The sequence below is a fragment of the Trematomus bernacchii genome, unplaced genomic scaffold (genome assembly GCF_902827165.1).
Source record: "Trematomus bernacchii unplaced genomic scaffold, fTreBer1.1, whole genome shotgun sequence".
NCBI classification, from domain to species: Eukaryota; Metazoa; Chordata; class Actinopteri; order Perciformes; family Nototheniidae; genus Trematomus; species Trematomus bernacchii.
Genome location: NW_022987744.1, coordinates 46,301 through 65,977, shown reverse-complemented (window position 1 = coordinate 65,977; position 19,677 = coordinate 46,301). Strand labels below are relative to the sequence as shown.

General features: G+C 43.2%; 2 protein-coding genes across 2 annotated transcripts in view; both read left to right on the top strand.

The window, feature by feature from the left end:
* The first annotated feature begins 1,958 nt into the window (after positions 1 to 1,958).
* Positions 1,959 to 19,677, top strand: part of LOC117496415 (NLR family CARD domain-containing protein 3-like) — a 49,698-nt gene continuing 31,979 nt past the window's right edge. Inside the window, exon 1 of the mRNA XM_034148077.1 lies at positions 1,959 to 2,097. The gene's annotated coding sequence lies outside the window, so the exon portion shown is untranslated. The remainder of the gene's footprint in view (positions 2,098 to 19,677) is intronic.
* LOC117496413 (NLR family CARD domain-containing protein 3-like) lies at positions 6,875 to 19,149 on the top strand. The gene is made up of 6 exons (XM_034148075.1): positions 6,875 to 7,160; positions 8,111 to 9,890; positions 9,972 to 10,145; positions 10,294 to 10,467; positions 14,871 to 14,917; positions 18,423 to 19,149. The coding sequence occupies exons 1-6, from the start codon at positions 6,890 to 6,892 to the stop codon at positions 18,980 to 18,982; spliced, it is 3,006 nt and encodes a 1,001-aa protein (XP_034003966.1). The 5' UTR covers positions 6,875 to 6,889; the 3' UTR covers positions 18,983 to 19,149.

Here is a 19,677-nt window from a genome sequence, read left to right as displayed (position 1 = left end):
TCTGTCCTTAGACCCTCTGTCCTTAGACCCTCTGTCCTTAGACCCTCTGTCCTTAGACCCTCTGTCCTTAGACCCTCACATCGTACATGGAAACACTTCCAGAGAATAACCCACAGTTTAAAGGGAAAAATGTGAGAAACCTCAGGGAGAGCAACAGAGGAGGGATCCCTCTCCCAGGACGGACAGACGTGCAATAGATGCCGTGTGTAAATCGAAGAGATAATACATTTTACAGCGTAGGTAGACCGAATGTTTGGAAATGCATGTGTCTATAATAAGGAGATGAATCCACGAGGACGTCAACAACAATCCTGTGGGAGCCTTCAGGGAAGCAGCATGATGAGAGTCAGGCAGGACCGCAGAGACAGGTTCAGCCACGACCCGAAGTCCACGACTTAATCCAGAACTCAGGATAGAGGATCCAGGACACAGGACCACAGCAAGAGGATCAGCCTCGACTCAGGATCCCGGTGTCAATATAGACACAAAAGAAGAAAAATGTGGCTGGGTTAATCTGAACATGAGAATACACAGACACAGACAGACAGAAGGAAGAACAAGCACTCCCTTAGGATAAGTTAAGGGAAAAGGGTAGCAAGTAAGAGAGTAACGGCCCGTCCACACAGCAGCGTTAAAAAATCTTGAAACGCTTCTGCCCATTCACTTTGAATGGGGTGACGTCACTTTGCCTCACTTTTCGCCGAACTGCATTGTGGGAAGCAGAGCGGAGATTTTCAGGATTTTCAGGATTCAAAGTTGAGCAATGTTCAACTTTTGAAGCTGAGGTGGAAGCGTCAGCCAATCAAATCCCGTGTATGCAAATCTGACAGTTCAAGCTCTAGCCAATGAAACCGCGTGTATGCTGGGAGAGACATACCGCAGGTCATTTCCTCATATTCCAAAACATGGAGGAGAAATGAGCGGTAGGGAATCACCCGGTGGTTTATGACCAGTCCCTATTTACCTACCGGGATACAAACCGGAGGAGCCAGGCATGGAGGGAGGTGGCAGAGACAGTGGTAGGTTTTCTCCTGTTTGGGGAGTTTATATCCACTTTACTTCGGGCTTTTTTGCTTCGTATGTCGGGGGCGGGAGATTCATGTGATTGGTTGTTGGTGCCTTGCTCGCAAAAAATCCCCAAGCTTCAGATACGCCCACCTCCAAGATTTTTTTAACGCTGCTGTGTGGACGGGCCGTAAGAAACAGAGGTGGAGAGGCACACGCAGGGAACAAGGTCCCCACTGGAGCCTTAGTTGGAAATTGGTGAGAGATAGGGAGGTACGCTGTGTCTACGACATAACACTCCCCTGCCTGGATAAGCTTCTCTGCAAACCTGTTTCCCTCTAATAAAACCTGGAGAGGTTAGAGAGGGAAAAGGTTTTAGATAAAGAGAGGATAGAAAGAATCGATTACAGGAGTAGAGAGTATGAGAAGTAGTGAGAGAAAAGATTTAGAAGAATGAGTAGTAGTAATAACCTTATTTTTCAATATAAGATCCACATTTTTAGGATTTCAGTGAAAGAGCAAGAACCAAAATGTAGGTGAAGATGCACAGCGTATCTACGTCAATGCACTCTTATTAGATTATTATATCAGCTATAAGCTTTATCAAAAGGAAGGTCGTAAGCGTACTCTTAAAGCGGATAGGCTGTCGGCCGCCCGAACACACACTGGAAGCTAATTCCACAAAAGTGGAACTTTTCACACTGACTGGGCTCAGTCACTCTGAAGTGAATCTTTGCAATCCTGAGAACAACTCAGTTTAGAAACAGAGTATTTATCAGCAAAGGCATGTGGGTGAACAAAACAGATATAATGTGCTAAACACAAAGACAGACATCATTCTCATATCATACGTTTGTCTTTCTTTACAAGTTCCTCCTGAGTGGAAAACTATTGCAGCACTTCAAACTCCGCCCCCTTCCCCCCTCTGCAACTCAGAGCAGAAGTACAGAGTTCCTCTTTCACGGAAGTCACATGTGACAGTTGGTGTTCAAACTGTTGAATAAAAGGAGATATAAGGGAATAGCAGGCAGAACCAGGACTGAGGAGGACGAGATCAGCCGTGTTTCTGTGGACCTGAAGAGAGCTCAGCAGGTGAGGACCCTCCCACAGGAGTCTGTTACTAAAATGAAAGACATTAAGAGCATTAAGAAATAGTGCAGTGGAAACACATTATAAAATAGCATTTAAAAACAGTCAAATACATGAATAACAGTTACAGTGCAGTGTGAGATATGAATAGTTCAATTAAAGGGATAGTCTTCAGCCTGGATTTAAAAGGACCTGTGTGTGTGTGTGTGTGTGTGTGTGTGTGTGTGTGTGTGTGTGTGTGTGTGTGTGTGTGTGTGTGTGTGTGTGTGTGGGTGTGTGTGTGTGTGTGTGTGTGTGTGTCCTGTCAGACTGAGAGGCTCAGTTATCAGTGGTTTGGTCACCATTTAGGTAAACAAGTATTTCCAAGGTACACTTTTATATAATTATTATAGTAATACAACAATTACAGAATAAATAATAACAGATATGAAATACTATAGGACAGAAAACCAAACATACAGTTTTAAAACGAGAGTGATTAGTAAGGAGAGAGAGAGAGAGAGAGAGAGAGAGAGAGAGAGAGGCTCTGAGATTCAGGAGCCCAAACACACTCACAACTTTAAATAAACTAATCGTTAAATAAACAAGTTTAAATTATTTGTTATTGGCTTTGCTATGTTGTTGGTTGTGGTCATATTCTAATGGTTTTTTGACTGTTGAAATATATACAGTACTGTTTCATATGGGTCTTGAGCAGTGGCGAACCGTCAGGGCCAGGCACGCCGGATTCATTTTAGAAGTGGGGGGGCCAAAAAAGTGTGTGTGTATGGCCCAATCCCAAACCACGCTCTACACCCTACCCCTACACACTCCCCCTCCGTGACGGAGTGAACTCTGTGGAGTGACACATGAGGCTCCCTCCTGTCAGATGGAGGGAGTAAACACAGCGGCAAGCTTTGGGACAAACTCCCCTCTCTCTGGCAGAAACAGGAAATGCCGTAACTGTATCAACGGTATCAAATCAGCATCTCTTTGACAAAAAATGTAAATTAATAACTAAAATAAAACTCCAAACATCTCTAATTGTGTTACTTTTTTGTAAAGCTCTTTTAGTTTTAAACCTGATGTTTATAAGTTTCTTAGTTTTTGCAACAGTCTGTAAATATACACAACTTTATAATAAAATGCACACATTTACCTTTTTCTAGACTAAACACAGGTAGATCCTAAGTTAAAAAAATATGAGGTTATCATGAGGTTGTTAACATCGCAGTTTATCAGTGGATGTTTGCTGGAAGCACAATAACTGCATGTTTTGCATTGCTTTTAAATTTCAGTTAATATAGTGGTGAGAGACTCCCGATACATTAGATTTATAAGTTCATTAATTGTCTCTTGATGCATATTTCCCGGTGAGCATGAAGCTCTTCAGAGTGGGGTTTTTCTCAGCTCCGAGTTCTTTTGGAAATTGCTCTCCTTATCCGCCCTGATTATGCCCCTGATTGCTAGGCCCTGTCGGGTTAGAAACTGCAGACAGCACAGTTGCTCCATCATTCCATCTCTTCTTTTTCCCTGCTCAATACGCTGTTGTTTGACAAGCTGTATGTTGACTGGTGTTTGACTGAAGAAAGCGCACTTTAATACACTCTCTGTGGAAATGAGACTTTTCGTGGCTGTCCAGGAGGCTTGGGCACTTTTTCCAGTTATTAACTCCGATATTAACAAAGCTATCATCTCCACATTTTGAGAAAGTTACAAGCCGTTTGACAGCAAATCTGCATATTTCACAGAAGGTCCGTTCAGTGGTTTTGCAAAGAATTAACCACTCTCTGTTTTTGTACCATTCTGCGTTGAAGTACCTTTCTCTTTGCCCAAATAATCTAGCGGTCAGTTAGCTGCAGCTTTACCCGTCTCAATGTCCCGACAACAAACCTCCATGCAGTCGGAACCAGCCTGTTTCGATTCAACGACGGCGGTGGCGGTGGTTTTGACAGTCTCTGCGGCCGCAGAGCTGCTGCTTTTGGGTTCATCTGGCTTCGCTGGTTCTATGATTGATGAAGGTCCAGGCTCCGGAGACGTGGATGTCAGGGATGTGACCTTCCAGTTGTTAATTTAAGTTTAGATTGACTGCAGTTTTCTTCTGCGCTGGTTCTTCTGACGTGTTTGCAAGTGTATATATTTTTTCTATCTAGGTTAACGGCTGACTGACACACACAGTAACAAATAAAGTAAACAACGTAACGAATAAACAAATCTAAGCTTTTTTATTGGTTGTAATTTACATGGATACATTTGAATGGTGTGACAATGTCCTATTTGATTGGGTTAAAATGTACATATTCTTCCTGTTATGTCTGCCTGCTTTATTTTACCTAATGCAAAGTGACCTGCTCCATCGAAATCAGTCGCATTGACCCGAAGACACATTTTGAGTTGTATACACTGTTGGAAAGAGGAGATTCATAACTTTCTAATGATATCAGGATTGTTGTTGTAGGCTACTCCAAATATTAAGCAAAATATGTCACATTATATAATGACTGTTACAGAGTCATCATTTTGAGAAAAAGGCCTTTAAAGTTTCCTCTTCTCTGGATCGATCTGATTGATTATTAGCGGAGCAAATGATCAAAATAGTATGAAGGGAAGATAGGGGAAGCCCGCGAGTGTGTGTGTGTATACGTGTGTGTTTGTGTATTTTTGCGTTTGTGTGTATTGTGTTTGTTTCCCGGGGAAAACACTCACGAGAAACACCGGCTGTTATGCCTGCAGTGACGTAAAGTTACTCCGTTGCTTGTAATTATGCCGTTACAAGCTTCAAAGTTGTATTTATCATCTGAATTTGCCAAAACAAGTTTAATATTCTGAAAGCCAAGACTTTGTTTATTTGAAATCAGATAAAAACAAACTGTAACGGACCCTGCCGTGTTATCTATGATTACTATACGCCTTACATTCATAATTTCAGCGGAGGGAGGGGAAGCGGCGCTGTGGAACAGCAGAGTGGCGAGTGAGAGCTTTACAAGCTTCAAAAATGCCTGTAGCTAATGAGATTGAATAAAACAATCAAACATAACAAAATATACACAGCTATATCAGATCGCGTTTTAGATGCGACTTTAGAGTAGAGGGGAATTATTGAAACGGGATTTGTACAGTGTTCCACGGCATCGGCCGCTGCGAAAATGTGGGGCAGGGCTGAAAAGTGGGGGGGCCAATGGCCCCCTGGCCCCCCCACTTCCGGCGCCCTTGGTCAGGGCCTTCAAGGTATTCAGAGAATACGCTGGAACACTCAGATAAAACAAACAAAAAATCGATTTAATTATATAAATAAAATGTAATAAAATGTATATAAAATGAATAAATGAGAATCGTATCTGTGTTGTTGATCTGTAATATTACAGTGTTACGTTGATTTGTTTGTCCTTCTCGGACCATGCACTACGCATTTCAGTGGTTTTGTGTTAGAAAAGAAAGCAACCAATCAGATCTTGTTCTGGGTCTCTGGGTAGAATATCCTTCAACCAAGGTATTCTATATCCTTGATAGAATGCCCTGGCCGTTGCACTGAATGAGAGCGTACGTTTGGACTGACAGTTTGATCAACCAATCATATATTCATTTGTAGCCAATGGGCGTATTCTTTCAGAGTTTCCCTCGGTTCCAGATGAAGTTGTTGCGGAATTGTTGTGAGTACCCTTTTCAATACGACAATTCAGTGAAAAGATGGACATTATAACGCCGTGATAGACACGGTTTGCCACTGGTCTTGAGAGATGTATCCGTAGATCTCTTAATGTTGCTGCCAGTCCCTGCAGGTAAAGCCAGTTATTGAGGTACTCATCATGCTCAGAGATTTGTAAAACATTGCACAGACGTCAGGAATGGTAAACGTTCTGAGGTCCTCTAGTGAATGCATTCTGACATGACCAGCAGGCTCTCTAGCGCCACCAAGGTAGAATGTTTGAAAGGCCACACAACTCGCACCAAAAGTCTGATTGATTGAAATGTGGTACACACATTGAGCTGAAGACGCTTTACAAAAAGAAGGGTGAGGGCCCGTTCAACGCTGCGTGAAGCTTTGATTAAAGTTTGAACGCATAGAGTAACAAACGTACACATTTTAGGCAAATCCGTTATCTTTTTTTCTAAACATAACCAAGTGGTTTTGATGCGTGTGTGTTTAGTTTTGTTTCAATGAACAAAGTTAACCACATGTTTAAAACTGAGAAATGTGGTGACTTCTGGGTGTGCTGTAATAAGTCTTGACAATCACAAAATCATATTTAGGGGTCAACAGACTGAGTTTCTGTGTGGGCCTGGGGCTGTGGGACATCTGAGAGGAGGGGCACTAATGTGTCCTGTGATGTTCTTGTTGTGATGAGCATGTTGTTGTGTTTGTGTGAAGGTGGAGGCTCTGCTATGGATCAGTGTGAGGACAGAGAGGAGGGAGCCCCCCCCTCTCTGTGTGGGGAACATGACAGCCAGACTAAAGCTCAGAGGTGAGATCTCCAACTGTCCATGACTCTTCTCCATGTCACAGCTCAGCACTTCACTCAAAGCTCTGTGTTGTGTTCCAGCCCAGAGGACACACACTCTCCTGGACCTGGACCTGAAGCTAGACCTGAACCTGCTGAACCTGGACCTGGACCTGGACCTGGACCTGGACCTGGACCTGAAGCTGGACCTGGACCTGGACCTGAAGCTGGACCTGGACCTGGACCTGAAGCTGGACCTGGACCTGGACCTTTGGAAGACAAAGCAAGTATTTTTTTGCATAAACCCATGTTATTTCAGATGTAAGATTATATAATATTTTCTGTTGGTATCTTTTGGATCTCTGCAGGGAGAACATATGGCGACACTGAAAAAGATCATCTTCAGTACTTTAGAACAATTGGGGAAAGAGGACTTTGAAGAATTCAAGTGGCACCTGCAGCAGAAGGTCCTAGGATTTGAAGGAATCCCAAAGAGTCGACTAGAGGATGCATGTCGGACACAAACTGTGGACCATATGTTTCTGAACTACTGCATTAACACTATTAAAGTGACCAGAAACGTTTTGAAGGAGATGAATCAGAATCTTCTGCAGGAGAAATTATCAGAAATCACATCAGAACCGACAGGTAAGTCATTAGTTAACAAATAGTTTTACAAATAGGGAACCTGAGGTCAGGTAAATCACAATGATAACATGAATTGGATGTGTCCTCCTGATATACAACACAGAGAAACACCACCTGTATATGGTGTCAGGGATTAGGTACCCCCATGACCCTGAAAGCTCAGTGGTCAGGGTCAATAGTTTCTGGCAGGGTCACTTTTTAGATCAGCTACTTACAAAAAAAGCAACCCTATTAGGCAGACCAGGTCCTCATCCTGCAGCCAGGCACCGGGGTCTACACACCACTGGGTCTAAGGGTCCAATCAATGCCAGTTGGGTTGTAGGTGAAGGAGAGGAACATGGTATACAAACTTCAAACAACCGACACCCCTCTGCTGGGGAGGATCCGGTGTTGGTGTGGGAGGTGGAGCAGGACCAACTAGACAAAGTTGGGCTCACCTCTACACATTGAACCGGCTCTGGAAAGAAACTCCTGGATAGGGATTAGACTCTCTGCTTTTCCAGAGTTATACAGGTCATCTTTGAGGTTCATGGAGATGATAGTAGGCTATTGCAGAATTACGCATTATTGGGACAATTACTAAGAGCAATCCACTTCCTATATAACTGGAGTGAGAGCTGAGTCCACATCCTCAGAGGTCGATCTGCCAGGGTCGTGCCTCGTCTTCCAGCAGCAGGAATAAGAGTCGTCAGGTTTAGGGCCATGGTTCTCTGGTTGTTCATTCTGGTTGTTCATTCTGGTTGTTTATTCAGATTGTTCATTCTGGTTTCGAAAATATTTTTTTTCAAAGAAACATTTTTGGAAAGCAACAAGATACGGCGTCTTGATCCAAGGAAAATAATCTACCGTCTTGTCAGAAATGTGTAAAATTAGGAACCAAACTTGTGATGGTTATTTTATGTGGAAAGTATCATTGTCTCAGTTGAGGGATTATTTTTTTCTTCATTCAGAGATTCTCACTCAGTGCCAAGGGAACCTCAAATTCAACCTGAAGAAAAAAATTGAGAAAATCATAAACACGGGTAATTCAAGACCTCTAAATGAAATCTACACAGAGATCCACATCACCATGGGAGAAACTACAGCTGAAGAACATGAGATCAGACAGATTGAAACAGCATCCAGGAAACCAGACAGACCAGACACAACCATCAGACAAGAAGACATCTTTAAAGCCTCACCTGGAAGAGATGCACCAATCAGAGTGATGACAAAGGGAGTGGCTGGCATCGGGAAAACAGTCTTAACACAGAAGTTCACTCTGGACTGGGCTGAAGGCAAAGCCAACCAGGACATCCAGTTCACATTTCCATTACCTTTCAGAGAGCTGAATGTGGTGAGAGAGAACAAGTACAGCTTGGTGGAACTTATTCATCACTTCTTCACTGAAACCAGAGACGCAGGAATCTGCAGGTTTGATCAGTTCCCGGTTGTGTTCATCTTTGACGGTCTGGATGAGTGTCGACTTCCTCTGGACTTCCACAACACTGAGATACTGACTGATGTTACAGAGTCCACCTCAGTTGATGTGCTGCTGACAAACCTCATCAGGGGGAAGCTGCTTCCCTCTGCTCGCCTCTGGATAACCACACGACCTGCAGCAGCCAATCAGATCCCTCCTGAGTGTGTCGACATGGTGACAGAGGTCCGAGGGTTCACTGACCCACAGAAGGAGGATTACTTCAGGAAGAGATTCAGAGATCAGGATCAGGCCAGCACCATCATCTCCCACATCAAGACCTCACGAAGCCTCCACATCATGTGCCACATCCCAGTCTTCTGCTGGATCTCTGCTTCAGTTCTGGAGAAAGTGTTGAAAACCAGAGAGGGAGGAGAACTGCCCAAGACCCTGATTGAGATGTACATCCACTTCATGGTGATTCAGTCCAAAATGAAGAACGTCAAGTATCATGGAAAAAGGGAGACAGATCCCCACTGGAGTCCAGAGACCAGGAAGATGATGGAGGCTCTGGGAAAACTGGCTTTTGAGCAGCTGCAGAAAGGCAACCTGATCTTCTATGATCACGACCTGACAGACTGTGGCATCGATATCACAGAAGCCTCAGTGTACTCAGGAGTGTTCACACAGGTCTTTAGAGAGGAGAGTGAACTGTACAAGGACACGGTGTTCTGCTTCGTCCATCTGAGCGTTCAGGAGTTTCTGGCTGCTCTTCATGTCCATCTGACCTTCATCAACTCTGGAGTCAACCTGCTGGCAGAAGAACCAACAACCTCCTGGCTGCCTAAAGTGTTCAGAGACAAGCCTCAACTTAAACATCTCTACCGGAGTGCTGTGGACCAGGCCTTACAGAGTCCAAACGGACACCTGGACTTGTTCCTTCGCTTCCTCCTGGGTCTTTCACTGCAGACCAATCAGAAACTCCTACATGGCCTGCTGAAAGAAACAGGAAGTAACTCAGAGATCAATCAGCAAACAGTTGAGTACATCAAGAAGAAGATAAGAAAGAACCCGTCTCCGGAGAGAAGCATCAACCTGTTCCACTGTCTGAATGAACTGAATGATAGTTCTCTAGAGGAGCAGATCCAACAGTACCTGAGTTCAGGAAGTCTCTCCACAGATAAACTGTCTCCTGCTCAGTGGTCAGCTCTGGTCTTCATCTTACTGTCATCAGGAAAACATCTGGACGTCTTTGACCTGAAGAAATACTCTGCTTCAGAGGAGGCTCTTCAGAGGCTGCTGCCAGTGGTCAAAGCCTCCAGGAAAGCTCTGTAAGTGGAGATACAAACAACATTGATCAGTTTTAAAATGATAAATAAAATAAATTGTGTTCATTGCTAATCCTTCCCCAGGCTGAGTGGCTGTAAGCTGTCAGAGAGAAGCTGTGAAGCTCTGTCCTCAGTCCTCAGCTCCCAGTCCTCTAGTCTGAGAGAGCTGGACCTGAGTAACAACGACCTGCAGGATTCAGGAGTGAAGCGGCTGTCTGCTGGACTGGAGAGTCCTCACTGTGAACTGGAGACTCTCAGGTCAGAGCACAGGTTTTTTTGTTGTTGATAGTTTTAATTTAAAACCTGCTCTTCCAGCTTCAGGTTCACGTTAATAAAGTTGGTCAACATCTGTATCTCCATGCTGACATAATCAAAACACTGAGTTTACTGTATTCCCTGGTTCCAGTCTCTCAGGCTGTATGGTTACAGAGGAAGGCTGTGTCTCTCTGGCTTCAGCTCTGAGCTCCAACCCCTCCCATCTGAGAGAGCTGGACCTGAGCTACAATCATCCAGGAGACTCAGGAGAGAAGCTGCTGTCTGCTGGACGTGAGGATCCACTCTGGAGACTGGAGACACTCAGGTATGGACAGACAGACTGAACGTGTCTCCAATATCTCAAATGTCCTGTTCTTCTTCTCATTTATGACACAAATATTTAAATTATATTTCATTGAGTTTTTACACCCTCATTGACGGCTGAGTCCACTCTACTCTATAACGGACGCAAGTGATCACCAGCGGTTCAGTTTGGATAGTTCTGACTGTGTTCGGCTAACGGCTAACAGAGCTAAACTCACAGCAGGACTCAGAGGTTCTGTTCAGAGGTTACAGGTTTACAACACAATCTGCCAGTTATGTGTTATAATTGTATCTTGATTATTTACTGGCCTGCTTTGGCCGATGATCAGCATATTACCTAGTCGCTGATGGGAAACCGAGATTGACTTTTTGTGATTCTTTATTACGTAAACTTATGATCGACACGTCCAGGTGAGCATCCTTTTTTCTCCTCATAATGCCATCATGAACATCACATTCATGTTGATATCAGCAGGAGGAGAGCTGGTAAACTAAGCCGTTAGCTGTTAGCCGTTAGCCGTTGACTGTAAGCAGGTAGCTGTTAGCAGTTAGCCTTTAGCAGGTAGCTGTTAGCAGTTGAATGTGTACGGGATGCCTTGCTGCACATCATCACGCTTATTACACGGCTACATGATAAACAAACTAACTACTTGACTCCTGATATGAATTCAGATGTTTTTATTGACTTGAAAATGATGGTCATGGTTCCGGTGACGTCACCATACCGAATGGCAGCTTCTCCCCCGGTAAGAGATTAATTTTGCCTCGTTTAATTGCCAAATAAGAAATGTATCTTTAAAATTAGAAATAGTTAACGGGGCGAAGATGGGAAGAAAGGATGGACAAAAGAAAAACATTGGCTCAGAGTCTACCAACAAAGAAAATACAACGAACAACTCGCCTGCACAGGTCGATGATGATGAAGCTAGCGCAGAGCCGCACGTGGCTAGCTTAGCCAAAGTTCTGGAGGAGATACGGGACTTCCGCAAAGACACAAAACAACAAATAAACTAAATGAAATCCGAGCTTACCAACGTCAACGTTAAAATAGAGGAGGCAGAAATGAGAATTGAAAATGTGGAAGGTGCTGAGCAGGATGATAAAGGTAATGAATCAGCAAGAAAATAAACTGACTGACGAAGAAGGAAGATCCTGACGGGAGAATATAAGGATTTATAATGTCCCAGAGGGAGCGGAGGGGTCATCTATGGTTGACTTGGTGAAGAGTTTACTACAAGAGGCACTTGAGATCCCCCCCACCACGGAGCTCGGCATTGAAAGAGCGCACCGGGCGCTCGTCGCGAGGGCCTCCGGAGAGAGGGAGGACAAGCCGCGTCAATAACTATCAAGTTTCTCCGATACTCAACTAAAGACGATATTATACACAAGCCAGGACTGCTGTACCAGACTGCTGTGGAAGCATCCTGAGACGTGAAGGACAGAGGACTGCTGTCACCGTGATCACACCGAGAGAGAGGCTGAGCAGCTGTCTGCCTGGGAGACGCTGGGAGGAGAGGAGCGAGGGAGGAATATCAGGGAGAAACTTCCTTCAGGAGACAAGTCCCATCCACCTGAAGACATTAGGAATACATACCCATTGATATGGCACACAAAATCCATCAAGTATTTGGGCATTAACATCCCTAAAGATCTTTCAACATTATTCAAATGCAATTTCCTACCTGTAGAGAACATAATGAAGGAAGATATAGCAAGATGGAACCTAATTCCTTTCTTTAATATTTCTTCAAGAATTGAATGGGTTAAAAAATATATACTACCTAGATTATTATATCTATTCCAAACCCTACCTATAGAGATCAACCAAAGTCAATTTAATGAATGAGATCAAATGATATCAAGATATATATGGCAAGGTAAAAGAGTGAGGGTTCGTCTCAAACCTTTACACCTGGCCAAAGAAGAAGGGGGATGGGGTTTACCCTCTCTCAGAGATTACTATTTCACAACACAGATAAGAACAATGATATGCTGGAGTAACCCAGCATATGATGCTCAATGGAAACATATAGAACAGAAGGTGTACTCCCATACAGGCAATTATAGCTGACAATAACCTACACAATTTCATAAACATTATTGAAAATCCATGGGTGAAATGTTCTCTTAAAATGTGGAAAACTATTATAAAAGAATACAAATTGGAGAATAGGTGCTTTCACACCAAGTACTTTGCCGTACTTAGTTCATCAGAACTTAGTACATCAGAACTCTTTAGTTCTGATGAACTAAAGCAGATCGCGTTCACACCGGAATAAGTCCCTGAGGGAGGATTAGGCAAATGAAGCCGCTGACGTCACTTCTTCTTCTTCTGCTTTGGGTTTACTGGCAGGCCGCAAACAACTTCACGGCGTATACTGCCACCCGAAGTCCCCGGCCGGAAATCCCCGGAGTTGGGGACTGGCTTCAGTAGAAGCTGCTGCCTTCCGAGTAAATCGCCAGAAACGCCGACACCTCCTCATCTCCACCGCTCCCATGTTTTCTTTTGTGTTGCCATAAGTTAGTCTCTCTCCGTTTGTGCGCTGGGCTAATGCTAATGCTAATAATGCTAATGCGAGGAGAATAAAATGGCGGCTTCACAAAACTTTTTGGGAGTTTTACGGGGCGTGGTTTGCAATCCGCTCAGCCAATCAGAAATGGGAACCTTTTTCTCCCATGAAAGTACCTGCTCTCTAGCAGGGACTGAAAAGGGGGTGAAAAGGTTCTCATTAACTAATGGCGCGTTTCCACTGCAGCGCGGAGCCCCGTTTAAGAGAGCTGTGACGTCAGCGGCCCGTTTTTGGTTGCGTTTCCACTTGACCTAGTACCGGCTGGCGGGTCCTAATTCACAGTTTTTCTGGCCCCATAAAATCGTGGTTCTAGGGCCAGAGACAACCAGGCTGAGTCGGGCTGAGTATGCTAAACTAGAGAGAGAATCGCTGGCAAGGGGGCTACAACTACAACAAGATGAACATATTTGACCGTGATTTAATTGTAATACACGTTTCAAAATGATGCCGAAGTAACAACATACTGATACCGGTTAGTAAAAACCATGAATTAATGCTTTGACAAGTTTGCAGACAGACGGCAGGCGAAAAACCTTTTAAAATGCGTGTTGTCTAAATGGAGATCGGCTAAGCTAACGTTGTATATGCTCCGACCGTCCACACTCACAACAACGGCCTACAGACATAAATAAAGCAGCGACTGTATTCACCATGACACAGGCAGTCTGTGGTTTGTACTTGTTTAACTTTTGTCTAGTTTCTGAACAGATATGAGGAGCTGTGAGCTCTGAGTGCTAACAGCTAACGGCTGTGTTGTTTTTCTGTGGTTCTCATTGAAGATGACGTCACGGCTCCGCCTACACTGCGTTACTATAGTTACTACCCCAGTTCCTAAACTGTAATGGAAATGCGCCATAAAGTGAGCCAGTCCTAACGAGGCCTAGCCATACCGAGCGGGGCTGTGTAGTGGAAATGCGCCATCAATTCTAGTTCCGGATTTTTTTGGTGTGAACGCAAATCTTCGGAACTATATTGGAACTATACTGGGAAAAGTTTCTTTCTCAAATGGTGTGCATATGACTCAGATTTCATGCCTAACAGATTGGATACTAGATTTAGGGACTGGGCTCTAAAAGGTCTAACAGCTCTGTGCAAGCTGATGAAAGGGGGAGCATTGCTCAGTTTGGATACCCTCAAAGAGAAATACACTTTGGAGAAACAGGACTTTTATGGATATCTTCAGGTACGGCATTATGTTCATTTGAAAGTGGAAAAAGTGTCAGAGGCAAGTGTAGGTTTGATAGAAATGTTTAGGAAAGCATATAACGCAGATGTTAACGGTAGAACCGTATCATGTGTATACAAAGGATTGACAAACCTTAAAAAACACTCACTTACATAATAAAGAAGATGGAGCAGGAAGGAGGGATACATATATCTGGGGAAGAATGGGTAACAATGTGGAGATATCAATGGAAATGTACCAGCTGGAGAACTGGAGGGAATATACCTGGAAGAACCTGATAGGATATTATATTCCGCCCTCTCAGAAGTCCCACTATGATAGGACCCCCCCTATATGTTGGAGGAACTGTGGTGACCAGAATGCAAACCACTTCCATGTATTCTGGGACTGTCCAGGTATCAAATATCTCCTCTGTGTTTTTTGTGTCATCATGTGTATATTGCTGAAAAGAGCTATGAACAGATGTATGTCCTTCATGTAAAGATGCAATGTACAATATGCTGTGACAATGTTTGACACTAAATGCCAATAAAAAGTAAATTAGAATAAAAAAGCTTGCTCTAAGAAAGTAAACTCTGTTCCACGAGGTACCAGCAGCTAGGACTCATGTTGGATAGAACATCATCCTGACTGTGTTTCTTCCTCCAGGCTGGACCATGGTGGAGAGCAGAGGTTAAAACCAGGTCTGAGGAAGTGTAAGTGTGGATCAGTCAGCTTCTCTCTAAAGACAAAGATGATGGAGGTGCTATTTATTCATTAGAACATGACTGACAACTTTAAGCTAATGTCTTGCCTCGGGCAGCAAATTGGGGGCCCACTGCCGGCCAGGGGCCCATGCAAAAGAAAAAAGATTTTTGCGGGCCCCAATGGCATTGACCGGTTCACGCAGTCTTCAAAGTAACCAAGCAACCTAAATTAATTAGTAATTTGTCTGTCCAATGACCTTGCTCCCTTTCATGCAGGGCCGGTCCTTAGCATTGGCGTTATAGATGTTCGCCTAGGGCGCCAGATCTGGGGGGCGCTGTGCTGGTAGCTCTGGGAGGGGGAAAAACATTTTTGACCGTTGGTGCTCATCCTAATTTTCGGCCTTGATGTAACAACATTCATAATTAACCTGTTAAGCCCGAGAGACCCCGGTACCGGGGCCCTCCCGCAACATCTTGCAGGAAACAGTGTCTGAGGGCATGTTCATTTAATAAACTATGAATGTTTTATATCCATGTAACGGCAAGAAACTCATCTAACTGATCTTTTTTTTAATTTCTTTTTTTAAAATCTCACAATGCTAACGCTGAGCCTCTGAATTGGCAACGAGCAAAAAATGCTAACAGATTACTGCACGGAAACTCACTCATAAAACCTTATTATTTATCTTTTCTGCACATCCAACCCATCGATCTGATCGTGAGATGACACAGAATCGATGGGTACATACATTATTACTCTATGATAATAACTCGTGACTTTATAAACAAAAACAGACATCAAAACATGTGGCGCTAGGTAGCTAAAACCGCTAACATGGCTTACCTGTGTCGTTGTCTGGTCAAAAGTGGTCTTCAATGGCATACGATAAAAACGCTGCTGAAGTTAATCCATAGGTTAATCCAATGTGTCTGTGTCCCTTTGAAATGATTTCTGATAATCCATGAGCAATAAGACTACTTTTCCGTTTCTAGATGTCAGAGCGAGAGATAGGTTCGCTCTGATGCAAAACTCCACGCGCGAAGCCCCCACCTTTTTTTTTTACCATGTGTGTGTGTGGGGAAATTCCCCTTCGATTCTATTGGCTGTAACGGTCAGAAAGAGATGTCAATCACCAAAATCGACCAATGGGTTCCAGAGAAACGGTAAAACCCCCATTTTCACCCAAATCACCTCAGAGGTGGAGTTGTTTTTGCTAAACCTCTCTAAAAAGGTCAAATGTCACTTGTTTTGCATCAATCTTGATACAGGGTACTTATTATATGTTGTACTTTGGATTCCTAAAGCTTTTAGTCTACTAACCCATCATCCAAGGGTAGTTTTCACTATGAGTAAAAAATAATGTTTGGACCTGGAAAAAACATCTATATTGATTCTGACTTTTCTACATCCAACTCACAGGTTTATCATTACTTTGAGAAAAAAGATTATTAATTTAACCCTTTTAGAAGGGAAGATATGGTCATTTGTTCTGGGAATGTCATTTTCGAGCCTGAGACCTGAAAAACAGGCTCAGGGCTTAACAGGTTAAGTAAATGTAACACCCTGTTCACCCCGGTTACACTTTTCATTTGTCCTGTACGATGGGCGCTGTAAGTGATGAAAGTGGGGGATGTTGGCTTATCTGGCGCCCGCAGCTCACAGAGGGGAGCTCTCTCCTGACAGACTGAGAGGCTGATAACTACAGCTCAGTGAGGTAAAGGACTCTTGAGTGTTTAGATAGTTAACTTTAGTCTAAGTTATCTAAAAAAGTGCATTACTAAATAAATGTTAACAAGGTAAAATAAGATATGAATGAACAACAACAACAAAATAACAATAAAAATAATATTTATTTATTTAACATTTATTTGTTATTGGTTATGTTCACATACTTTATTTGATTATTAACCTGTTAAGCACCAAGCCTGTTTTTCATGTTTCAGGCTCGAAAATGACATGCCCAAAACAAATGACTACAACTTAACTTCTAAAAGGGTTATATGAATACTTTATTTTATCAAAGCAAGGTTACATCTGTGAGTTGGATGTAGAAGTGTCAGAATCAATATAGATGTTTTTTATTTTAAAGAAAATTCAGATTTTACATTGTAAAAAACTGTAAATTATAGTGTCCGTCCAAAAATTCTTTTTTACTTATAGTGAAAACTACCCTTGGATGATGGGTTAGTAGACTAAAAGCTTTAGCAATCCAAAGTACAACATATAATAAGTACCCTGTATCAAGATTGATGCAAAACAAGTGACATTTGACCTTTTTAGAGAGGTTTAGCCAAAACCACCCCACCTCTGAGGTGATTTGGGTGAAAATGTTTTTTTTTCCATATCTCTGGCCCCCCTTGGTCGATTTTGATGGTTGACACCTCTTTCTGACCGTTAGAGCCAATAGAATCGAAGGGGGAGGCCCCCACACGCACACGTTGTGAAGAGAAGAGGTGGGGGCTTCGCGCATGTAATTTAGCATCAGAGTGGACCTATCTCTAGCTCTGACATTTGGAAACGAAAAAGCAGTTTTATTGCTTATGGATTATCAGAAATCATTTCAAAGAGGACACAGACACATTGGATTAACCTATGGATTAACTGCAGCATCGTTTTTTTATCGTTTTAATGCCATTGAAGACCAGTTTTGACCAAGGTAAGCCATGTTAGCGTTTCTAGCTACCTAGCTCCACATTTCCTGATGTACGCTTTCGTTTTTAGCGTCGCAAATGTTTATCACTGAGTGTTGAGGTTTTTTACACAGATTCCGTGTCTCCAGGAGATGCTAATCGATGGGTTGGCTGTGCATCTAGGATAAGTAATAAGGGAGTTATGAGTGAGTTTAGGTGCAGTTTTAGGTTACATTTTTCGCACGTGGGTAATTCAGAGGCTGAGTGTTAGCATTGTGTTTTTTTTTTTAAAAGATCAGTTAGCTGAGTTTCTTCCCGTTACATGGATATAAAACATTCATAGTTTATTAAATATTAAGATTCCTTAGACGTTGTTTCCTGCAAATGACGCGTTTATCCGCCCGGTACCGGGGGGGGCGGTGCGTAACAGGTTAAAATGTAAACCGATCTTTTTCATATGGGTGTTTTAGAGTTGTACCCCCTAGATCTAGTCTCTAGTAATTCTGCTCAAAGTGCACCAGATTGAAGCATTTTACTTTAAAATGTTCAAAAATGTCTGTACTGTAGCTAGCAGCAGCAAGTTCGGCAGCATTATAAAAAATGTAATAGCTTGCATTTATAATGTACAGCAAACCAAAGCAGAAGAGCGGCGCTCAAAAGAGAAAGGACAAAAGAGAGTGTATGTCCGTGCGTGTGTGAGTGCATCAGCGTGTGCTTATGTTTGGGGGCGATGGGGGGCCCAAAACAATATTTGCACCGGGGCCAATCACAACCTTGTTACGCCACTGACAATTATATAGCGCTATTATAGAAAGGATCACTAACAGAGAGTAAAGCCTTCAGGTGAGTCTGGTGATAAACTGCTGTCTGTGTCTCTCATCAGATTCCTGTGGACTCACCCTGGACTCAAACACAGTGAACAGAAACCTCAAACTGTCTGAGGACAACAGGAAGGTGACACGTGTGAGAGAGGAGGAGCCATATCCTGATCATCCAGAGAGGTTTGACTACTGGCCTCAGCTGATGTGTAGAGAAGCTCTGACTGGTCGCTGTTACTGGGAGGTCGAGTGGAGAGGAAAGGTTTTTATATCAGTGACTTACAGAGGAATCAGCAGGAGAGGAGAGAGAGATGACTGTAGGTTTGGAGGGAATGATCAGTCCTGGAGTCTTGAGTGCTCTGGTTATGATTACTCTGTCATGCACAATAAGAGAAAGACACCCCTCTCCTCCTCCTCCTCCTCCTCCCCCTTCTTCTCCTCCTCTTCTGGTAGAGTAGCAGTGTATCTGGATCATGCTGCTGGCTCTCTCTCCTTCTACAGAGTCTCCTCTGACACACTGACCCACCTCCACACCTTCAGAACCACATTCACTGAACCTCTCTACGCTGGGTTTGGGATATGGTTATGGTCAGGTGTCTCCTCAGCGTCTCTGTGTCCTCTGTAGGAGGAGATCACTTCCTGTCCTGGGTTTAAGGGTTGGTGTTTTAAATCTGGCTCACTGATTGTGTCTTTACTGTCAGAAGTGTTTTTATCAGAGAGGCTTTTATTCTGAAGGCTGTGTCCCCAGAGAGTCTTTTATTCTGAAGGCTGTGTCCCCAGAGAGTCTTTTATTCTGAAGGCTGTGTCCCCAGAGAGTCTTTTATTCTGAAGGCTGTGTCCCCAGAGAGACTTTTATTCTGAAGGCTGTGTCCCCAGAGAGTCTTTTATTCTGAAGGCTGTGTCCCCAGAGAGTCTTTCATTGGGTGATGAATCTCTCCTCATCAGTTCAGTTATAAGTTGGACAGATGAATCAAAAGGTCAATGATTGTTGATTCTTGAAAATGCTTTAAGAAACACAACAGCCTTCATCTCAGCTCTCCAGAGGGTTTACTTTATTGAGTTAGCAGCTCATTCCTTCAAACAGAAACTTCAGAGTGATTATAATGAGAGCAGATAGAAAGAAAGGTGGGCACACATGAATACCGTGATATATATTTGTACATATATATTGAAGTAGTACAATATATGACAAGTTTAATCTGTGGGCCATATCTCATTATACTGTCTGAATTAGCTGAGGGCCCAAAGTGTTGTTTAATGTTTAATAAAATGGCGTCAACTTCAGATTGTGTTCCTTCTATGTTTTACTCCTCATTGAAA